General features: G+C 38.7%; 1 protein-coding gene across 8 annotated transcripts in view; it reads right to left on the bottom strand.

Moving 5' to 3' along the window:
* Positions 1-20,860, bottom strand: part of LOC124271384 (short transient receptor potential channel 6-like) — a 65,380-nt gene that overhangs the window by 33,917 nt on the left and 10,603 nt on the right. For all 8 annotated transcript variants that reach the window (XM_046706518.1, XM_046706519.1, XM_046706521.1 and 5 more), the window contains exon 2: positions 9,884-10,075. In XM_046706518.1, coding sequence (XP_046562474.1) covers positions 9,884-10,075 — 192 coding nt within the window. The remainder of the gene's footprint in view (positions 1-9,883; positions 10,076-20,860) is intronic.

Here is a 20,860-nt window from a genome sequence, read left to right as displayed (position 1 = left end):
GCCCTAGAAAGCTCCAGGAATAAAAATGACGATCAAGTTTACTAGGGGTGGGTATTGCAGGGAATTTTCATATTGCAATATATTGCGATGCGAAAGCATGTATTGCGATATGTATTGCAATATATTGCCTGAAGTATTTTTAAACAAAAAACTGCTTATAAGCGAGTTAATGCTTGATTTATAGAGCAGAAACACAGCAAAATCACTATGCTTGATTAAGCTTTAATAACAACTTTTAATCATGATGAAATAAAAATGTGAAGAATATTTGGCTCAAATGAAACAAGGAAATATACGAAGTTTTCCGAATGCAAGTCAAAATACCGGTTTTCAACCAGCGTATCGCAATACGTATCGTTTTCATGTGTGAACCGGTAAATACCGGTAAACCGGTTATATTGCGCAGCCCTAAAGTTTACTCATCCAGTGACTCTCTGAGCCACACTTAGTTTCACGCGATTCATGCCCATTGTACTGGACTACGCGCTACCACGGGCTGGGTTCAGGTTTAATAATATTGGAATTCACCTGAAGGTATTAGAAACATGCGATGACAAGTGTTATCTCTGGTTACTATCGTAAATAGAATCGGCGACAATACAAAATAGCTACAATATTCATATTCTTACAAAACAAATTTCAATAAACCATTGATCCTTTCGCAGCACCCGCAACGAAGACAACTCTCAAATGGATATGTTCCTCAGAACATTCATAATTAATTCTGATCCCGCTCTATGCTCACGGGACTGGGAGCCATGCAGAATCTGATACAGGCAATGGGGTGTCTTTACAACAGCATAATAATATGCCATGCATTATTTTATTCATCGTGAGATTTAAGATGAATAATGGATATTTTTGTTCAGCAATGAAATGCTACTCGAATAAGTATGGGAACGAAAAGAATCAAACACTGTTACACGGTATGACAATGCTCGCATCAGTGATACGCAACCTTGCAATAGAAAGTATACCATTTAACATTAGATCTGACATTGCGATCTCCGGGTATGTAGAAACGTCATGTGGACATCATTTGTTGTGCGATGCTCATTAATAACTGCAAGTGATATCACCTCTGATGCTTGCAGCAAATGCATTACCATTGAATATCAACTTCTTGTTTGTTTCAAACCCGTGAAGATTCGGGTTAGAATTTGATCTGCAGTTACCCATGCTTGTCGTAAGTGGTGACTAACGGGATTGGTTGGTCAGGCTCGCTGACTTGGTTGACACATGTCATTGTATCCCAATTGCGTAGATCGATGCTCATGCTGTTGATCACTGGATTGTCTGGTCCAGACTCGATTGTTTACAGACCGCCGCCATATAGCTGGAGTATGTGCGGCGTAAAACTAAACTCACTCATTGTTTGTTTCATTTGGAATCATCAAACATTCCTGTACATATTTTCGTTTGTACGCTACTTATAGTCTGGTAACCATGGATACTCCGACGTTGATGAATTACGGGTTAAAAGAACCAAAGCCTCTTGAAAGTTGGAAGTATTATCTCGATAGGGAAGGTAATATAAGAACTATGTACACAGGGTAATTAAGAGAGCGGTGATCTTGTGCTGTCTCAATCCTGAGGCGTGTACATCAACTAATTGAACTCCATACAATAAGTATCAAAATACCTCAGGTACAGCTTCTTTACTTTTTGTTGTCGAAAGTACATAACCAAATTTCACCATGAAATACTGACTGCGGTTAGTAGTTCTTCCAGAAGGCAGTCATCAAAATCGGATAAAGCGTTGGCTCGATTCCCCACATGGGTACAATGTATGAAGCCCATTGCAGGTGTCCCTCCCCGTGATATTGCTGGAATATTGCTAAAGGCGGCATACAACTATATTCAATCACTCAATCCCTGCATGTTACGCTGCTTTAAATAGTATTCCAGTCAAATGACGGCGTGTCAGACGTTCACGTTTGTGAAACCCGCGAGCACGACTATGGCGCAGGCAAACCTAGAACTAGGTGGACCGGGATTCGAACCCATGACCGCAGATCATGAGATATGGAGGTTCGAATGGACTTTACCAGTGTATGAAATAAGCCAAAGACCCAGCCAGACATCTGGGCTGGTAACTTCAAAAACCTACCAGCCCAGAAGAGATTTAACCAGTGCTTCTTAAATACTATATAGACAGTGCCAGTGGACACGTTATCTGAATATTTTTGTCACCCGTCCTTCGGGCTGGTTAGCTGTAAAATTAGACCGTCCGGCAGAAATTTAGCCCGTCTCGGGCGGTCGGACGGGCCTTATTTCATACACTGACTGTACGAAATATAAACATTTCCCCAATGGCTTACGAAGTAATACCCTATATTTGAAGGTCAATGATGTTCATTCCATGAAATATTGGTAAATGTTCCCCTTGAAGCTCCAACCCAGCACACACGGCTTCTGGAGAGTGTATATATGCGCTTTAACCGTGAAAACAAAGGAATGGAATGAGATTTTAATTAAGATTATGTGATTTTGTTTATCAATACAGGAGAGGAACGTGTTTACCCTAATCTACTTTGATCATTTTAACATCCATGCTATAAACATCACTGCTATGATTTGTATGTTCACGTATTCCTTAATGTTCCAAAATGTGATACTGTGATTATATATGCATCTTCATTACATAAATGTAATGATGCCAATCGCTGGCTTGTCTGACCAAACTCTGATAGTATTTTAAAGACTCCTTCATACAGCTGGATTTGTTCTGAGATCAAACAAAGAAACCACAGAGACTGACTGACTGACTGACTGAGTTTGGTTTTACGCCGCTTTTAGCAATATTCCAGCAACATCACGGCAGGGGACACCAGAAATGGGCTTCACACAATGTACCCATGTGGGGATTCGAACCCGAGCCAACGCTTTAACCACTAGGCTACCCCACCGCCCCAAACCACAGAGAACAAAGCATGAATGAATATATCCCTATGAACCCGTTTCTAGAACTGTCTGGAGGCAAAGGGTCTTTTATACAATGCAATGTTTTATTTGACGTGGCAATAGAGAGGTATACCAATTAACAGTCAGTTAATGTTCATAGATTTCTTCAGACTATGCTACTGGCCAGCAGAAAGTTTCGGGAAATCCTCCTACAAGAACCATATACAATGGGCGCTATGGATTTCCAAACCGAGCGTATAAAGGTTACATCTCTCGGGAATTCACACGCACAGGGTCGGATCAATAGTCATACAGAAAATCAGCGGCAGGTGTTGTTGCAACTGCGCAGTTATAATACTCCTGAAATCAGGTTCCACTTTAAAGTTGGCGGTGGGTATTCAATATCTCGTTTTCACAGCCTGTCTTCCCTGCCCTCTTGTGAAATAAACATAACGTATTGGGCAGTGCGCAGCTCTAATATCACAAAACCCGCTTTATTAAGAAGTCTCTCTCAACAGCGCTCTTACTCGACGCCTTAAAACAGGTTAAAATTTATAGTGGACCGTGGTTATTCAATATCTCGTTATGCCTGTCTGTTTCTGCTTGGCACCTGTGAAATAAACATAACTTATTTGGAAGTGCGTAGCTCTAATGTCACAAAAATGCCTTATTAAAGAAGTCTCTCAACAGCGCTCTTACTCTACGCTTTAAAACAGGTTAAAATTTATAGTGGACCGTGGTTATTCAATATCTCGTTTTACATGTCTCTGCTTGGCACCTGTGAAATAAACATAACTTATTGGCAGTGCGTAGCTCTAATGTCACAAAACCCGCTTTATTAAGAGTCTCTCTCAACAGCGCTCTTACTCGACGCCTTAAAACAGGTTAAAATTTATAGTGGACCGTGGTTATTCAATATCTCGTTATGCCTGTCTGTCTCTGCTTGGCACCTGTGAAATAAACATAACTTATTGGCAGTGCGTAGCTCTAATATAAAAACCGCTTTATTAAAAAGTCTCTCTCAACAGTGCTCTTAATCGACGCCTTAAAACAGGTTAAAATTTATAGTGGACCGTGGTTATCCAATATCTTGTGAATAAACATAACTTATTTGGCAGTGTCTCGCTCTAATGTCACAAAATAAAATGCCTAATTGAGAAGCCTCTCTGCTGTCGCCGAAACGCATCGTCCTGAAATCACATTATAATATTTCTTTACTGGAACATAAATTAGGAACAAAGCACTGTAATGTTTAAACAAAGATATTTAATTAAATCCAAGATAGATGACATGTCTCAGAACCCACGAAAATTCCACAGCTTCATGAAGACACTTCTATGCAGGCAGAAAAGTTCATCATTGCCTAGACATGACAATAAGAAAACCCTAGCTGACTCATTTGCTTCTTATTTTGTCAACAAACTTGAGGCCATTGTGGATAATCTCCCTACAGTCCAAGCCCCTCACTCGCATGCGTGTCACTCGCCTCTGCACTGTGATCCATTAACTATATTTGAACCTTTCAGTGACAGTGAAATTGATAAAGTTATATAATCATCCAGAGAAGTACATGCTCTGAGGATCCAATTCCCTCCACTCTTTTGTTCGAATACTTGGACATTTTGTTACCAGTCATATCAATGATTGTGAACTTATGTTTACAGCAAGGCACTTTTCCTGATGTCTTGAAGAAGGCTGTCATCCGACCACTCCTAAAGAAAACTACCCTAGGTCCGGATAATCAGAAAACTACCGACCAGTCTCAAACCTTCCCTTCCTTTCCAAAATTGTTGAAAAAGATGCCAACATCAGACTGAAACCACACCTATCTGACAATTGTCTACTGGATGACTTTCAGTCAGCGTACCGGGCACATCATAGCACGGAGACAGCTCTGCTGCGAGTCGTGAATGAGTTGCGGTCTCAGGCCGACAGAGGACACATGTCATCGTTGACTGTCCGCGGCTTTCGATACTGTTAATCACATGCAGCTCATCAACACCCTTGCGGTTGATATGAAGATAGATGGAACTGCTCTCCAGTTCTTTCAGAAGGCAACAGGTCATCAAAACCGAGGGAGAGCAATCAGATTCTGTCGGACTAACCTCTGGTGTTCCACAAGGCTCTGTCCTTGGCCCTGTGCTGTTTGTCATTTACACAAACCATCTTGCTCATATCACGGATCACCATGGGATGAAACACCAGTCTTTTGCTGCTGATGCCAAGCTCATTGATAGTTTTTACCCAAGCAACATAAGTCAAGCTTTGGATCGCACAACAGCATGTACATCGGATATTAAGGCTTGGATGACTGGTAGGAAACTCAAACTTAATGACGACAAGACCGAGGCTATACTGATAGGGTCTAAGCGTCAACTTCAGTCAGTGGATGAGGCTTATGATAGTATTAGACAAGCTGAAATCTATTTCTCGGACGAAGTGAAGAGTCTTGGTGTCTATTTAGACTCACAGCTCACCATGGAGAAGCAGGTAGACAGTCTCTGCAGGACATGCTACTTTCACTTGAGATGCATCGGCCAGATCCGTCTCCCTTGTCCTTTCACGGCTTGACTATGCCAATAGCCTCCTCTTTGGAATCAAGAAATCATTACTACAAAGGCTCCAGAAAGTACAGAACACTGCAGCACTGATGGTGTCAAGAGTGTCCAAATTCTCCCCAATTACACCAGTTCTTCAATCACTACACTGGCTTCCTGTAGAAGCCAGACTGAAATTCAAAGTTCTGTGCCTGACGTACAAGTGCTACCATGGATTGGCTCCAGCATATCTATCCTGTCTACTAAATCACCACCAGTCACAACGTTCACTGCGCTCAGACAACCTCCACCTTCTGTCTATTCCTCAGTACAACTTCACAAGCTTTGGTGATAAGTCATTCTGTGTTCATGCCCCAAGACTCTGGAACACACTGCCTCTAAACATTAAACTCCCTCCTTCATTTGACTCTTTCAGATCCCGACTAAAGACCTTCCTATTCCGTGAACACTATGACCTTTGAACTATGAGCCGCTTTGAGCATACTCGAGAGTATGGAATCTAGCGGGATACAAAACCACATCATCATTATTATAATTAAATTTAAAACCGCCAGCCATAAATTACCCATAGAAACATGTCGCTGGGAAACTATTACCTCAAATAAACGATTGTGTCCATCATGTCACTCCCAATTCGGAGATGAATTTCATTATACATTTCAATGTATAAATTTAATGCCTCCAGAAATGTGTCTTTAAAGAATTATTTTGTAAACAATCGTACCTATTTTAAAATGTCAGCCCTGTTTGAAAATCATAATGTGAAGCAATTACGAAATCTATGTACATTTCTTTCCATCATAATGTCTGTCAATATGACATGATTAGTTTACCTGTACATAATTGCTGGATTTGTTTCAAGCCATAGTTTCATAAGTGATATATGTCTGAAAAATAGCCCCATAATGTATTTGTAAACTTGTGGTAATAAAAAATGATTGAGTGATCCTGGGTACCGCCTCTCGTTAGCTTCTCTGCTCTCATGTCACAAGAAAAACTGCCTAAGTAAGAAGCCTCGCTCAACAGGATCCACTTAAAACTTGACCTTTGGCATTCAAATGAGTCAGTGAGTGATCGAGTTTAGCTTCACGTCGCTCTTAGCAATATTCCAGCAACATTGCGGCGCGAGTATTGAATGTATTTCTTGTCTGCCCGTCTTCCCTGCCCTCTTGTGAAATATCATATCTTATTGAACATATCCTGTTGAACAGTGTCTGACTCTAATGTTACAGAAACATATCTTATTGGATAGCCTCTGTGATATCTTGTCACATAAACATGATGGGGTGGCGGGGTAGCCTAGTGGTTAAACCGTTCGCTCGTCACGCCGAAGACCCGGGTCCGATTCCCCACATAGGTACAATGTGTGAAGCCCATTTTTGGTGTCCCACGCCATGATATTGCTGGAATATTTCTAAATGCGGCGCAAACCTTCATTCACTCACTCACTCACTCACTCACTCATTCACAGAAACATAAATTATTGGGGAACCTCTATTCTCTCTTGTCACAGAAACATGACTTACATGCCACTTTCCCTGTTATCTTGTCACTGAAACCAAACTTATAGAGTAACTGCATTGTATAGCTCCCATACTCGCATCACGGAAATACCTTTACTCAGTACCTTCCATACAAACTTTATCGGGTAGCTTTCATACTTTCTCTTTTTTATTTCAGTAGATTCTTTCTCATTAGAGAAATTCTCTCATTACAGAAACAAACATATATGCGTAACTTCCATACTCTCTCATCAGGGAAACAAACCTCATTGGACAGCTTCCAAATACTCACATCACTGAAACATACCTTATTTTAGAAGCTTCCATACTCTCTCATCAGAGGAACATACATTATTGGATAGCTCATCACGGAACATACCTTATTTCAGTAACTTCCATCCTCTCTCATCAGAGAAACATACCATATTTCAGTAACTTCCATCCTCTCTCATCAGAGAAACATACCATATTTCAGTAACTTCCATCCTCTCTCATCAGAGAAACATACCATATTTCAGTAACTTCCATCCTCTCTCATCAGAGAAACATACATTATTTAGTAGCTTCCGCACACTCTCATCAGAGAAACATACTTTATGTTAGTAACTTCCATACGCTCTTATCAGAGAAACATACTTTATGTTAGTAACTTCCATACGCTCTTATCAGAGGAACATACATTATGTTAGTAACTTCCATACGCTCTTATCAGAGAAACATACTTTATGTTAGTAACTTCCATACGCTCTCATCAGAGAAACATACTTTATGTTAGTAACTTCCATACGCTCTTATCAGAGGAACATACATTATGTTAGTAACTTCCATACGCTCTTATCAGAGGAACATACATTATGTTAGTAACTTCCATACGCTCTTATCAGAGGAACATACATTATGTTAGTAACTTCCATACGCTCTTATCAGAGAAACATACTTTATGTTAGTAACTTCCATACGCTCTCATCAGAGAAACATACTTTATGTTAGTAACTTCCATACGCTCTTATCAGAGAAACATACATTATGTTAGTAACTTCCATACGCTCTTATCAGAGGAACATACATTATGTTAGTAACTTCCATACGCTCTTATCAGAGGAACATACATTATGTTAGTAACTTCCATACGCTCTTATCAGAGGAACATACATTATGTTAGTAACTTCCATACGCTCTTATCAGAGGAACATACATTATGTTAGTAACTTCCATACGCTCTTATCAGAGGAGACATACCATATGTCAGTAACTTCCATCCGCTCTCATCAGAGAAAGAGAAACATACTTTATGTTAGTAACTTCCATACGCTCTTCATCAGAGGAAACATACCATATTTCAGTACCATTTATGTTAGTAACTTCCATACGCTCTTATCAGAGGAACATACATTATGTTAGTAACTTCCATACGCTCTTATCAGAGGAACATACCATTTATGTTAGTAACTTCCATACGCTCTTATCAGAGAAACATACTTTATGTTAGTAACTTCCATACGCTCTTATCAGAGAAACATACTTTATGTTAGTAACTTCCATACGCTCTTATCAGAGAAACATACCTTATTTAGTAGCTTCCATCCTCTCTCATCAGAGAAACATACATTATTCTAGTAACTTCCATCTCTCTTATCAGAGAAACATACCTTATTCTAGTAGCTTATTTAGTAGCTTCCATAAACTCTCACCAGAGAACATACTTTATTTTAGCAGCTTCCATACGCTCTCATCAGAGAAACATACCTTATTCTAGTAGCATCCATACTCTCTTATCAGAGAAACATACCTTATTTAGAAGCTTCCATACGTTCTTATCAGAGAAACATACCTTATTCTAGTAGCTTCCATACTCTCTTATCGGAGAAACATACCTTATTCTAGTAGCTTCCATACTCTCTTATCAGAGAAACGTACAATATTTTAGAAGCTTCCATACGTTCTTATCAGAGAAACATACCTTATTCTAGTAGCTTCCATACTCTCTTATCAGAGAAACATACCTTATTCTAGTAGCTTCCATACTCTCTTATCAGAGAAACGTACAATATTTTAGAAGCTTCCATACTCTCTTATCAGAGAAACATACCTTATTCTAGTAGCTTCCATACTCATTTATCAGAGAAACATACCTTATTGTAGTAGCCACCATACTCTCTTATCAGAGAAACGTACCTTATTTTTGTAGCTTCCATACTTTGGTATCGCAGAGACGTTATCACGAAACCCGGGAAGATCCGGGTTAGAATTGGTTTTCAGTAACCCATGCTTGTTGTATGAGGAGACTAACGGGATCGGGTGGTCAGGCTCGATGCCTTGGTTGACACATGTCATCGTATTCAAATAGATCGATGCTTATGATGTTGATCACTGGATTGTCTGATGCAGAGTCGATTATTTAGAGACCGCCGCCATATAGCTGGAATATTGCTGAGTGCGGCGTTAAACATCAAACCAACCTTATCACGAAAACCCTCAGTGATATTGCTGTAATGTTGCTAATATCGTCGTAAAACCACACTGATTCACTCACTCACCCTTATCATAAAAGCATAGCTTATTGGATAACTTCCCTGCTCTCTTGTCACAAAAATATGGTAACCGTCTCTGCATTTTCCTCACAGAAACTAACCTGCCTGGTTGTCTTTCCTGTTCCCTGACTGTTTCCATCCTAACCTTTTATGATGCAGATATAATTTATAGATCTGCATCCCTCTTCTCTTACAACAAAATCCCATTATAGCCATTATTCGCGAATGTGTCAAAGAAGCAATGATGCGTGCATATAGTGAGTGAGTGAGTTTAGTTTAGTTTTACGCCGCACTCAGCAATATTCCAGCTATATGGCGGCGGTCTGTAAATAATCGAGTCTGGACCACACAATCCAGTGATCAGCAGCATGAGCATAAAGGTACCTACCCGTTTCTGCTCCATTCGTATTGCAGTACTGAGCATCGGCAGGATGTCGTTTTCTTCATCATCATCAGCGTCCTCTTCAGGTAGATCTGGCTTGCCACTCAGAACGGCTTTGACCTCGTCTGAACTATGGCATTGATCTAGCAAGGCCAAGGTGAATGTTTCGACTTGATTTGCAAGGTCGTTGTAGATCACCTGAAATGTTTGTTTCTTTGTTAGAGTAAAATGGGCATTGTAGAACATATTGAGTATAGTCCTCAACCCAAGAGGAATGAGTGAGTGAGTTTAACGCCTCTTTAAGCAATATTCCAGCAATATCACTTCGGGGGGATCACCAAAAATGGGCTTCTCACATTTTACTTATGTGGGGAATCGAACCCGAGTCTTCGGAGTGACGAGCGAACATTTTAATCACTTGGCTACCCCCACCGCCCCTCAGTCCAGAAGAGAAAAAAACATGATTTGTTGTCATTATCCATACAAAAATAAAATTCTATAATTACAATCTGTTGAAAATCCACCGTAGAAATACATCGGATTATGACAAATCGCGGGAGGGAATTTTGAATATTGTATACATGGAAGATAGAAAAAAACATGTTGAAAAGGTTCAAAAACATGTTACTATTGTCCCTTTCTCAAAATTCTATCTTTTCTACAATCAAGTCCTTCTGTGTCTACATGGAATAAACGACATCTGCCAATGTCCCAGAAAAGGCATCAGTTTCGATAAATGGCAAGTATTTAGATATTTGGCTCTTCTCACACTGTCTCTTTAGTTTGAAGACGAAACTATATAAAAGTTAAGTATTTTCCAATAACTATTTATCTTTTAATTGTTTTAATTAGATCCAGAAATATAAATTTATGTGTAACCTTTACTTATTATTAACTACTGACATTAGTAATAGTAGAAATTTAAACCAGATATTCACTGGCACCTGAAATACTGTAACCAAGTTTAATATTAATAGTATTCTCCTTTAGCGTGACAAGAAAACTATACTTGACTTACTTATGTGTATACTTAACAAGGAACGTGTTGATTGTGTGTGATCAACAGCGGAAATATCATGCAATTATCGTAGAGTTTACATGGAACTATGCAGGGGTTGGAATTAGCGGCCTGTCACGAACACGTGATGCTTTTTTGTTTTCGAAAAAACCCAACCTTTCTGCCGTGACATTGTAGCCGTTGGTTTATATGTAACGGAATTCTGCTTTAGAATGCTAGGTGTCGGTTTATACAAACGTCGGCTTCAAGTGATCTCCTCAACAAGGTGTAACGTAACGGTCATTATTAGTGCGGGGGTTTATTGTTCAAATTAGGCGGTGGGGTAGCCTAGTGGTTAAAGCCACGCCGAAGACCCCGGTTCGATTCCCCACATGGGTACAGTGTGTGAAGCCCATGTCTGGTATCCATCTCCGTGACATTGCTGAAATATTGCTAAAATCGGCGTTAAACTTTCACTCACTAGTCTCACTATTGTACAATGTGAAGGTCGACGTTAATTTAGGACACAAGGTGCTTGGTAATGGTACTGAATAGTAGAAGGTGCAAAGTTACGATAGTTAAATGTTAACTTTTGAAGCTATAGCAGTTTTGGGTTGATGTATACATTAGGATAACGGTAGTTTATGATACAAGGTGCAAAGTAACAGTAATTGATAATAGAACGAGCAAAATTAGGGAGGGTATATCTTATAATTTGCAAAGCGGGAGTAGTTGAAGGCTCAGGGTAAAAGGTAATGGTACATTGCAATTTAGGAGAGAAGGTGTAACGAAACGGAAGTGTACAATAGTAAGTACGGTAATATCATAATTTGTAAAGCTAAGTAATGTATGGCTCAGAGTGCAAGGTAACGGCAGTTTTTAGTGTCAGGTGTAAAGGTATTGCAACTTTTAGTACAACGGGAGTTAATGGTACAAAGTGGAACATAATGGTAGTGTATTGTGCAAGGGAAGTTTATGGGACAATATGCAAGGTAAAAGGGTCCCGTTAACAGTCGACATAAAAGGGCTATAAAATGTCGACAGAACGGGACTAGTAGTCAGGAGTCGACATAACGGGACTACCAAGAGTCGACATAACAGGACTACCAAGAGTCGACATAACAGGACTATCAGAAGTCGACAGGGTGGGACTTGCATACATTGTCTACATAACAGGCCAAAATATCAGGACTCGACTTAACGGGACAGACAATCAGATGTCGAGATACCAGGACAAAACGAGACAGGCAGCTGTGACGATTTTTGTTTTAACTGTATGCTGTCCTATATCACGGCCCAAGGAAACGGTTACTCCTTTACTTATGTATATGGATGCAACATGCGGTGTAAAACATGCTGATTATGGGCAATCAACAGCGGTAATATGATGCAATCAGTGTGGAATTTTTTACCATTCTACGCAGGAGGTGGAATTAACGAACACCTGAGGTCAATGTATGTAATTTGCCAGTGTAAAATTATTCATTGTCCCATAGGAAAAAAGTAGCTCGATTCTGCAATGCCATGAAGATCCCTGAAAGTAGTTCTATTGTGCGGCCGTTGCTTTAGATCAAGGTGGCAGTTGGGTAGCACGATGGTGAAAGCGTTCTCTCGTCACGACGAAGGTCAAGTTCGATTCCCCACATGGCTACAATGTGCGGAAGTCATTAGGTCATTTCCAGTGTTACGGAAAATATACTGCTGGAATGTTTTTTTTAAAACTCATTCGCTGACTTGATCCTAGGATACAATGTCCAGCGGGCATTGGGTTCTTTGGACACCGTCTTGATTTCCAAGACGGACTCAGGCCATGAGGTATTCTTTGGACACCGTCTTGATTTCATATACACACTCAGACCATGAGGTGTTCCTTGGACACCGTCTTGATTTCCTGTGGATCTTCAGACCACAAGGTGTTCTTTGGATACCATCTTTATTGTATATGCATACCTAGGCCATGAGGTGTTCTTGAGACACCGTCTTGATTTCCAATGGATACTCAGACATAAGGTGTTTTTTGGACATCGTTTTGATTTCATATACATACTGAAGCAGCGAGGTGTTCTTTGGACGCCGTCTTGATTTCATATGCATACTTAGGCCCTGAGGTGTTCTTTGGACAACGTCTTGATTTCATATGCATACATAGGTCATGACGTGTTCTTTGGACACCGTCTTGATTAATCATAGGCATACCTAGGGGCAGGATGTGTTCTTTGGACATCGTCTTGATTTCAATGGATACTAGGTCATGACGTGTTCTTTGGACACCGTCTTGATTTCATATGCATACACAGGTCATGACGTGTTCTTTGGACGCCGTCTTGATTTCACATACATACTTAGGGCATAAGGTGTTTTTCGACAACGTCTTGATTTCATATACATACTGAAGCAGATGACGTGTTCTTTGGACACCGTCTTGATTTCAAATACATACTCAATCCTAGGGGTGGGGTCATGACGTGGGGGATTGGGGCTGTAGTACAGTCCATTTTAGACATATGCATCACTAATTGCAGTATTATTATATCTATCACTAATTACAACATCATTGATAGTATTACATGTTTGATGTACAAATACATAACATGACTATGGTACCCGTTTCAGTCAACGTAGTCAATCTCACCTCAGGTTAGAATGTTAGAAAGTTCAATGGATATCAATATCATAGACGTATTCATGATTCTAACAGCTGCTCTTGTGGGTACTGCTTACTGCATCTTTTTAATCTATTACAATCTTCGTATTACCTACTGTATAAATAAGATGTGACATGCATTCAGTATTGTATTGAAATGTCAAAACTACAGCTGATATTGACAAGGCTGTCATTCAATATGTTTTCTTTTAACTCAGAAATCTAACAGTTTAACAGTTAAATATTGATATTTTGGTCAATACAAAAGGTGTTTGCGTGTGTCACATGACTGTATATTGACGAATATGTATATTGTATGTGTGCATTGATGCGCCGGTTAGTGACCAAAACCCTGAATTGACATCATGCAGGATTTTATACTGGCTAGTCTAAAACTGAAATATTTTCACACTGTCATTACCTGTATTACAAGCAGTGTATAAATTAATTTTGAAAAGTCAATGGCCAGGAGGGTTAGTTAAATAAAATTGTATCCTGCCCACATCATACTTCACTGGTCCATCAAAATATCAGTATCAAAATGACATCGGTCAGATTTGGTGTGATGTTTGGTGTGATTTTTAGTATTTGAACATTGTTTATATATCGATCTTCGTGTGACAAGATATAATAAATATCACGAATCTTTTGCGGACGGACTTTTAACACCTTAATAAAATTGACTTCATCATAATCATGTACACTAAATAAGAACAAATTATCTGAGATTTTCAGCTGGCCAGTAGGGATAGCTTTAGAAATATATAACTGGCCCGATTCACAATCATCTAGCATTTGGCTATAGGGCTGTGGCTTATTCGAACGCTGCCTATGAGGATATATTTACCCGACAGGGTTGATGTATATTGCGTATTAGTACACTTTTAGAGCTTTCGATTCTATTAAAAGAGATCTACTGCAGCAATATGCTGAGCTAAACACCTTGAACTGTTTAATTATCAATTATTAGCATTTCTGTATGATGTGATTGTTCTGGGTGGTGTTCGGCAAGGTTGTCCTCTTCCATTCTGTCTGTTAATATCCCAACCTACATATGAGTTACAACACCACGGCGCGAGAGGGTTTTTTCTATTTTGAAAATCATTTTACTCATTACATGCCAATGATTTGTGTCTGTGTTCAGTGTTAATGATTTACAAAAAGAATAGATACATTGTTAATATTTTGTTCAAAGTGGGGCTTGAAAGCTAAATTTAATAAACTTAACATCCTTGTTTTTCGTAACTATCGTAGGCCGAAGAATACTGAAAATGGGCATGTAAAATGATAATTCAATGACAACTCAACTGCCATAGTTACCTTGGTATTATGTTTCATAATATTAATATTCAAAGTCAGCGAAAATACGTATTCACAAAGCTAGCAAAGAACGTTTTCTGACAAAACAGTTGCAATACAAATGTATAAGCAAACCTTCCCGTTGTATTTGAATATGCTTGATAAATACACACCAGCATTGATGAATATTCTTAATGAATATTGTAAATAAAAACCGATAATAATTAAAGCTGTACGTTCTAATTGCGAGAAACCGCATCCTTGTCAACCAAGCCTAACATAACCTAGTTCGATGCCATCAATTCCACAGGGAACATTCTGACAGGATATGTGTAAACAGTTAAAACAATATGAGACGATTAACTGTGTTCGTCCCAAATAATTGAAATTAATAAACAAACAAAAAGGTATCTTGGCAGATGTGTCATTACGTTTATATCAATTACGGCACCCTCAAAACAACCGAAGCTCTCCGGTCATCACCAACCAGGTTTCCAGTCCACTATTTGCAGATATTATCGCAACATAAATTCATTGAACGGAACAGCTCATGCATAATGATGCACACTTGACTTATATCTTCACGTTATCAGGAAGTAGAGAATCAGAGCCTATTTCATCCCTATTACACGGACATAAAGGGCAATTAACGACAATCAGGTTATTGCTTCACATGGAATTAATGTCACTAGAGCGTCGACACTAAATCTGAGTATAGGTTGTTATGATTCCTAAGCTTGTAACTAAACCTACATCTGTCAGTGGTGGTTCAACGGGTACAGATATTCGACAACATTTGAAACAAAGCACCAAAAGCCTTTTCATACTTATACTGGTTGTTCGACGATTCCGGATCTATTGTGATTCTGAATCGCTATCACGTAGTAATGATTTCAGGTGTTCCCGAATAGGTAATCGTATCATGTCATGTCAGTGGCGTATGTCACAAACACATGCAAAGGCAAGTCAATTGTTCGAACAAGGGAACATTAGAAACACCTATTTTCAAATTCATTAAATTCTGAGGTATTTTAGACGGTTTTCCGTTGGTATGAATATAGGTTATCTCCCATTTGACAGACACCCATTTGACAGACACCCAATTGACAGACACTGAACTAGAAGGTTAATTAGAGTAACACCTACGAGTATAATGGAACAGTCCACTGGTTAGTGAGTAGAGCAGGGTGAGCCTGAAACAGGTTCGTTACTGAGAAGTTTGATTGTAGATAAATAGAACTTTGTTGTGTTTAAATGATAAATGATTTCTCTTCTCAAAATTGTTTTTACTATCAATTATTATCGAATATAAAAACAGGTTTGTCACTAAGAGGTTTGATTGTGTTTATTGATAGTCCCAATAATGACATATGTACAACAGACGTTAACTGAGAAAACGTTTTGTTGGAGAGATATAGACATGTACATATTTGAAAACATTCTGATTTGCAGTAAATGAGACACCTGCGTTGCCATGTAAGAAACGATTAATACCAATCAGTGTTCTAATTTTAATACTTTCTGAAGATTGTAACAGTTTATGTCTTTGAGTAGTATACAATGGACATTCAAGGAAGTAATGAAAAACATTCTCATATCCATGGCCACATTGACATGATGTGTCATATTTTAAATATTTATACTAAATAAATCGTAATTTAGTGCACTCGTCATATATCTGAATACTGTGTGCAAAACATATAACTTCTTTATTCCATATGAATAATACTTAGGTTCACATTTGTCTTAATTGATTTATATGATACATCAGTGTCGCATTTCTAATAGATAAGCTAATGTTTTCAATATAATGATGTCGACTCCTGTTAGACTAGAAGGTAAAACCGAAATGTTTGTGAAAAACTGTTTTCATATTGCAGCAATAAAAATTCAAATTACTGTCTTTTCGTCCATCTTTCAAAATAAATAATATAGCTTCAGTTTTAATACAAGACAAATCTTATGGATAACAATTTCTTGATTTATGTTATCCATAAGATTTGTCTTGTATTACTACACCAACTTCTAAATGCCTTTGAAGAATTTAGCTTCAGTTTGTTCCTGTGTTTTTATTTGGACTATTCCATACTAATGTGTAGGTAACAGGTAGTAGATAATCTGTTCACTGAACCGTAAATGTTGTTGTTTTGAGGTGTCTGCGAACTGGCTGTCTGCGTAATGGGAGGACACCTGAATATACGTTGGTACGAACCCCATCTAGTACTTTATAAACGGGTGTCGGCGTGGATTCTAAAAGTGCTGTCGTCCACAAGACAGTGTGAGCATCATTTCTATGTCCGCATCGATATCATTTATGTGTCAACATTGATATCAGCTGTATGTCAGTATCGATAACAGTTTTACGTCAGTATTGATAATCTATGTCAGTATTGACACTTTTTACATGTCACTATTGATATGCTGTGTGTTGATTGTGATATTTATGTCAGTATCAATATTCTTTTGTATGTCACTATTAATGCCCTGTACCCGAATTGATGAATTATATTATCCCTTTAGTAAAAACAACAGGCATCACATGCCTTATTAGAAATATTTATGATAGGTTACTGGATTCTTACTTAGATGAATATAATATCCTTTATATGTCAGTATTGATAACCTGTGTATATATGCATGTGTATCCGTTGTCTTAAGGTCTTGATTACTATATATGTCAGTATTGATATACGTCAGTATTGATAGTCCGCAATCTCTGTATTAATAACCTTTATATCTTATTACAGACGGTCCGCCCGGAGAGCGGAAGGTCGCGGGTTCGATCGCCGGCCGCGCCATACCTAAAGACGTTAAAAAATGGTACTTGTTGGTCCCTGCCTGGCGCTCGGCATTAATGGGTACAACAAGGACTGGTGTGCTCGGAGTCAGTATAATGTGTCTGAGTGGGGTATTCATGCTTCACTGTGGCATGGTATCTCAGTGGGCTAGCACTATAACACCAGCTTAAGTCTGGGCTAGTACAAGCAGCCGCACATACACATACACACGCATGCACGTCGTCATATGAGCGAAATATTCTCAAGCACGACGTTAAACCCACTTTCACCTCACCTCACCTATTACAGACGGCATCGGGTGGTCAGACTCGCTGACTTGGTTGACTCGCCGTTAGTATTGACATCTGCTCTATGTCAGTATCGAAATCATTTGAATATCAGTATCAATGTTCTATATGTATCAGTTTGATTACCTTTATGCGTGAGTCCTGATATCCCTTTATATATTTGTTTGATACTCGCTGTAAGTCAGTATTGACATCCACTGTGTGGCTTTTTATATCTGCTGTATGTCGATTTGACATCAGCGGTATGTCAATTTCATATCAGCTGTTTGTCAATATTAATGTACTGTCTGTGTCGATTTTTATCATTATCCTTTTAGTAAACCACAACGGCCAATAATTAAATGTAATTCTGACAAGTTACATACATCGTACTTGGTGTATATGTATTCAGGTGCATGTACTTCGGTAAGTGAATTGTATATCCATTATTATTTACAACAAAATATTCAAATTAAACACAAATTGTGAAAATCGATGGCCATTGTGTTCTGTGTTTGGCAATGGTCAACATTGCTTCAGCGTTTCTCTTAATGCTTGTCATGAACGATGCCCCATGAGAGCTGCGCCATTAGGTAGATCCTTCCCGAGGGTCTCTATTCATATCTAAGAACAACTGAGGCGTGAGGTTCGTCTTCCCGCGAGCAACGAGAACGGTCTGACCCTCGATGTATCAAAATAGATGCATTGAGAATAGATTCCCATTTGTCAATAAATCATGTTTATCATTCCTGCATTCACAATCACTTGCCAAATGAAGTGAAACCTCGTCACATCGGACAATGCCTGTGTGGACACCCTCTGTTCCTGGCGGTTTCTGCTGCAAACCGTCACAAACAATGAAAACTTCGGACCCTGTCAGTTTGTACAACCTGTATTATGGGAGTTCACTACTGGGAAGTTATACACAGTGAAACCTCTCCACATCGGACCCTGTCAGTCTGTATACCCTATGTTATGGGTGATTACTACTGGCCATGGAAAGTTACACACAGTGAAACCTCGCCAGACCGGACCCTGTCAGTCTGTACACTCTGTATTATGGGAGATTACTACTGGGAAGTTATACACAGTGAAACCTCTCCACACCGGACCCTGTCAGTCTGTATACCCTATGTTATGGGAAATTACTACTGGGAAGTTACACACAGTGAAACCTCCCCACACCGGACCCTGTCAGTCTGTACACCCTGTATTATGGGAGATTACTACTGGGAAGTTAAGAGTGACTGTTTGAGTGAGTGAATGTTTGGGTGAATGACTGTTTGAGTGAGTGAATGTTTGGGTGAATGACTGTTTGAGTGAGTGAATGTTTGGGTGAATGACTATTTAAGTGAGTGAATGTTTAGGTGAGTGAATGTTTGAGTGAGTGAATGTTTGGGTGATTAACTGTTTAAGTGAGTGAATGTTTGGGTGAATAACTGTTTGAGTGAGTGAATGTTTGGGTGAATGACTGTTTGAGTGAGTGAATGTTTGGGTGAATAACTGTTTGAGTGAGTAAATGTTTGGGTGAATAAATGTTTGAGTGAGTGAATGTTTGGGTGAATAACTGTTTGCGTGAGTGAATATTTGGGTGATAACTGTTTGAGTAAGTGAATGTTTGGGTGAATGACTGTTTGAGTGAATGAATGTTTGGGTGAATAACTGTTTGAATGAGTGAATGTTTGGGTGAATAACTGTTTGAATGAGTGAATGTTTGGGTGAATAACTGTTTGAATGAGTGAATGTTTGGGTGAATAACTGTTTGAATGAGTGAATGTTTGGGTGAATAACTGTTTGAGTGAGTGAATGTTTGGGTGAATAACTGTTTGAATGAGTGAATGTTTGGGTGAATGAATAACTGTTTGAATGAGTGAATGTTTGGGTGAATAACTGTTTGAATGAGTGAATGTTTGGGTGAATAACTGTTTGAATGAGTGAATGTTTGGGTGAATAACTGTTTGAATGAGTGAATGTTTGGGTGAATAACTGTTTGAATGAGTGAATGTTTGGGTGAATAAAGTGAATGTTTGGGTGAATAACTGTTTGAATGAGTGAATGTTTGGGTGAATAACTGTTTGAATGAGTGAATGTTTGGGTGAATAACTGTTTGAATGAGTGAATGTTTGGGTGAATAACTGTTTGAATGAGTGAATGTTTGGGTGAATAACTGTTTGAATGAGTGAATGTTTGGGTGAATAACTGTTTGAATGAGTGAATGTTTGGGTGAATAACTGTTTGAATGAATGTTTGGGTGAATAACTGTTTGAGTGAGTGAATGTTTGGGTGAATAACTGTTTGAATGAGTGAATGTTTGGGTGAATAACTGTTTGAATGAGTGAATGTTTGGGTGAATAACTGTTTGAATGAGTGAATGTTTGGGTGAATAACTGTTTGAATGAGTGAATGTTTGGGTGAATAACTGTTTGAATGAGTGAATGTTTGGGTGAATAACTGTTTGAATGAGTGAATGTTTGGGTGAATAACTGTTTGAATGAGTGAATGTTTGGGTGAATAACTGTTTGAATGAGTGAATGTTTGGGTGAATAACTGTTTGAATGAGTGAATGTTTGGGTGAATAACTGTTTGAATGAGTGAATGTTTGGGTGAATAACTGTTTGAATGAGTGAATGTTTGGGTGAATAACTGTTTGAATGAGTGAATGTTTGGGTGAATAACTGTTTGAATGAGTGAATGTTTGGGTGAATAACTGTTTGAATGAGTGAATGTTTGGGTGAATAACTGTTTGAATGAGTGAATGTTTGGAGTGAATGAATAACTGTTTGAATGAGTGAATGTTTGGGTGAATAACTGTTTGAATGAGTGAATGTTTGGGTGAATAACTGTTTGAATGAGTGAATGTTTGGGTGAATAACTGTTTGAATGAGTGAATGTTTGGGTGAATAACTGTTTGAATGAGTGAATGTTTGGGTGAATAACTGTTTGAATGAGTGAATGTTTGGATGAATAACTGTTTGAATG

This window comes from Haliotis rubra, unplaced genomic scaffold (assembly GCF_003918875.1).
Source record: "Haliotis rubra isolate DU_JTF1 unplaced genomic scaffold, ASM391887v1 Scf16, whole genome shotgun sequence".
NCBI classification, from domain to species: Eukaryota; Metazoa; Mollusca; class Gastropoda; order Lepetellida; family Haliotidae; genus Haliotis; species Haliotis rubra.
The sequence above is the reverse complement of the archived record's forward strand: the minus strand, read 5'-3'. Positions and strand labels throughout refer to the sequence as shown.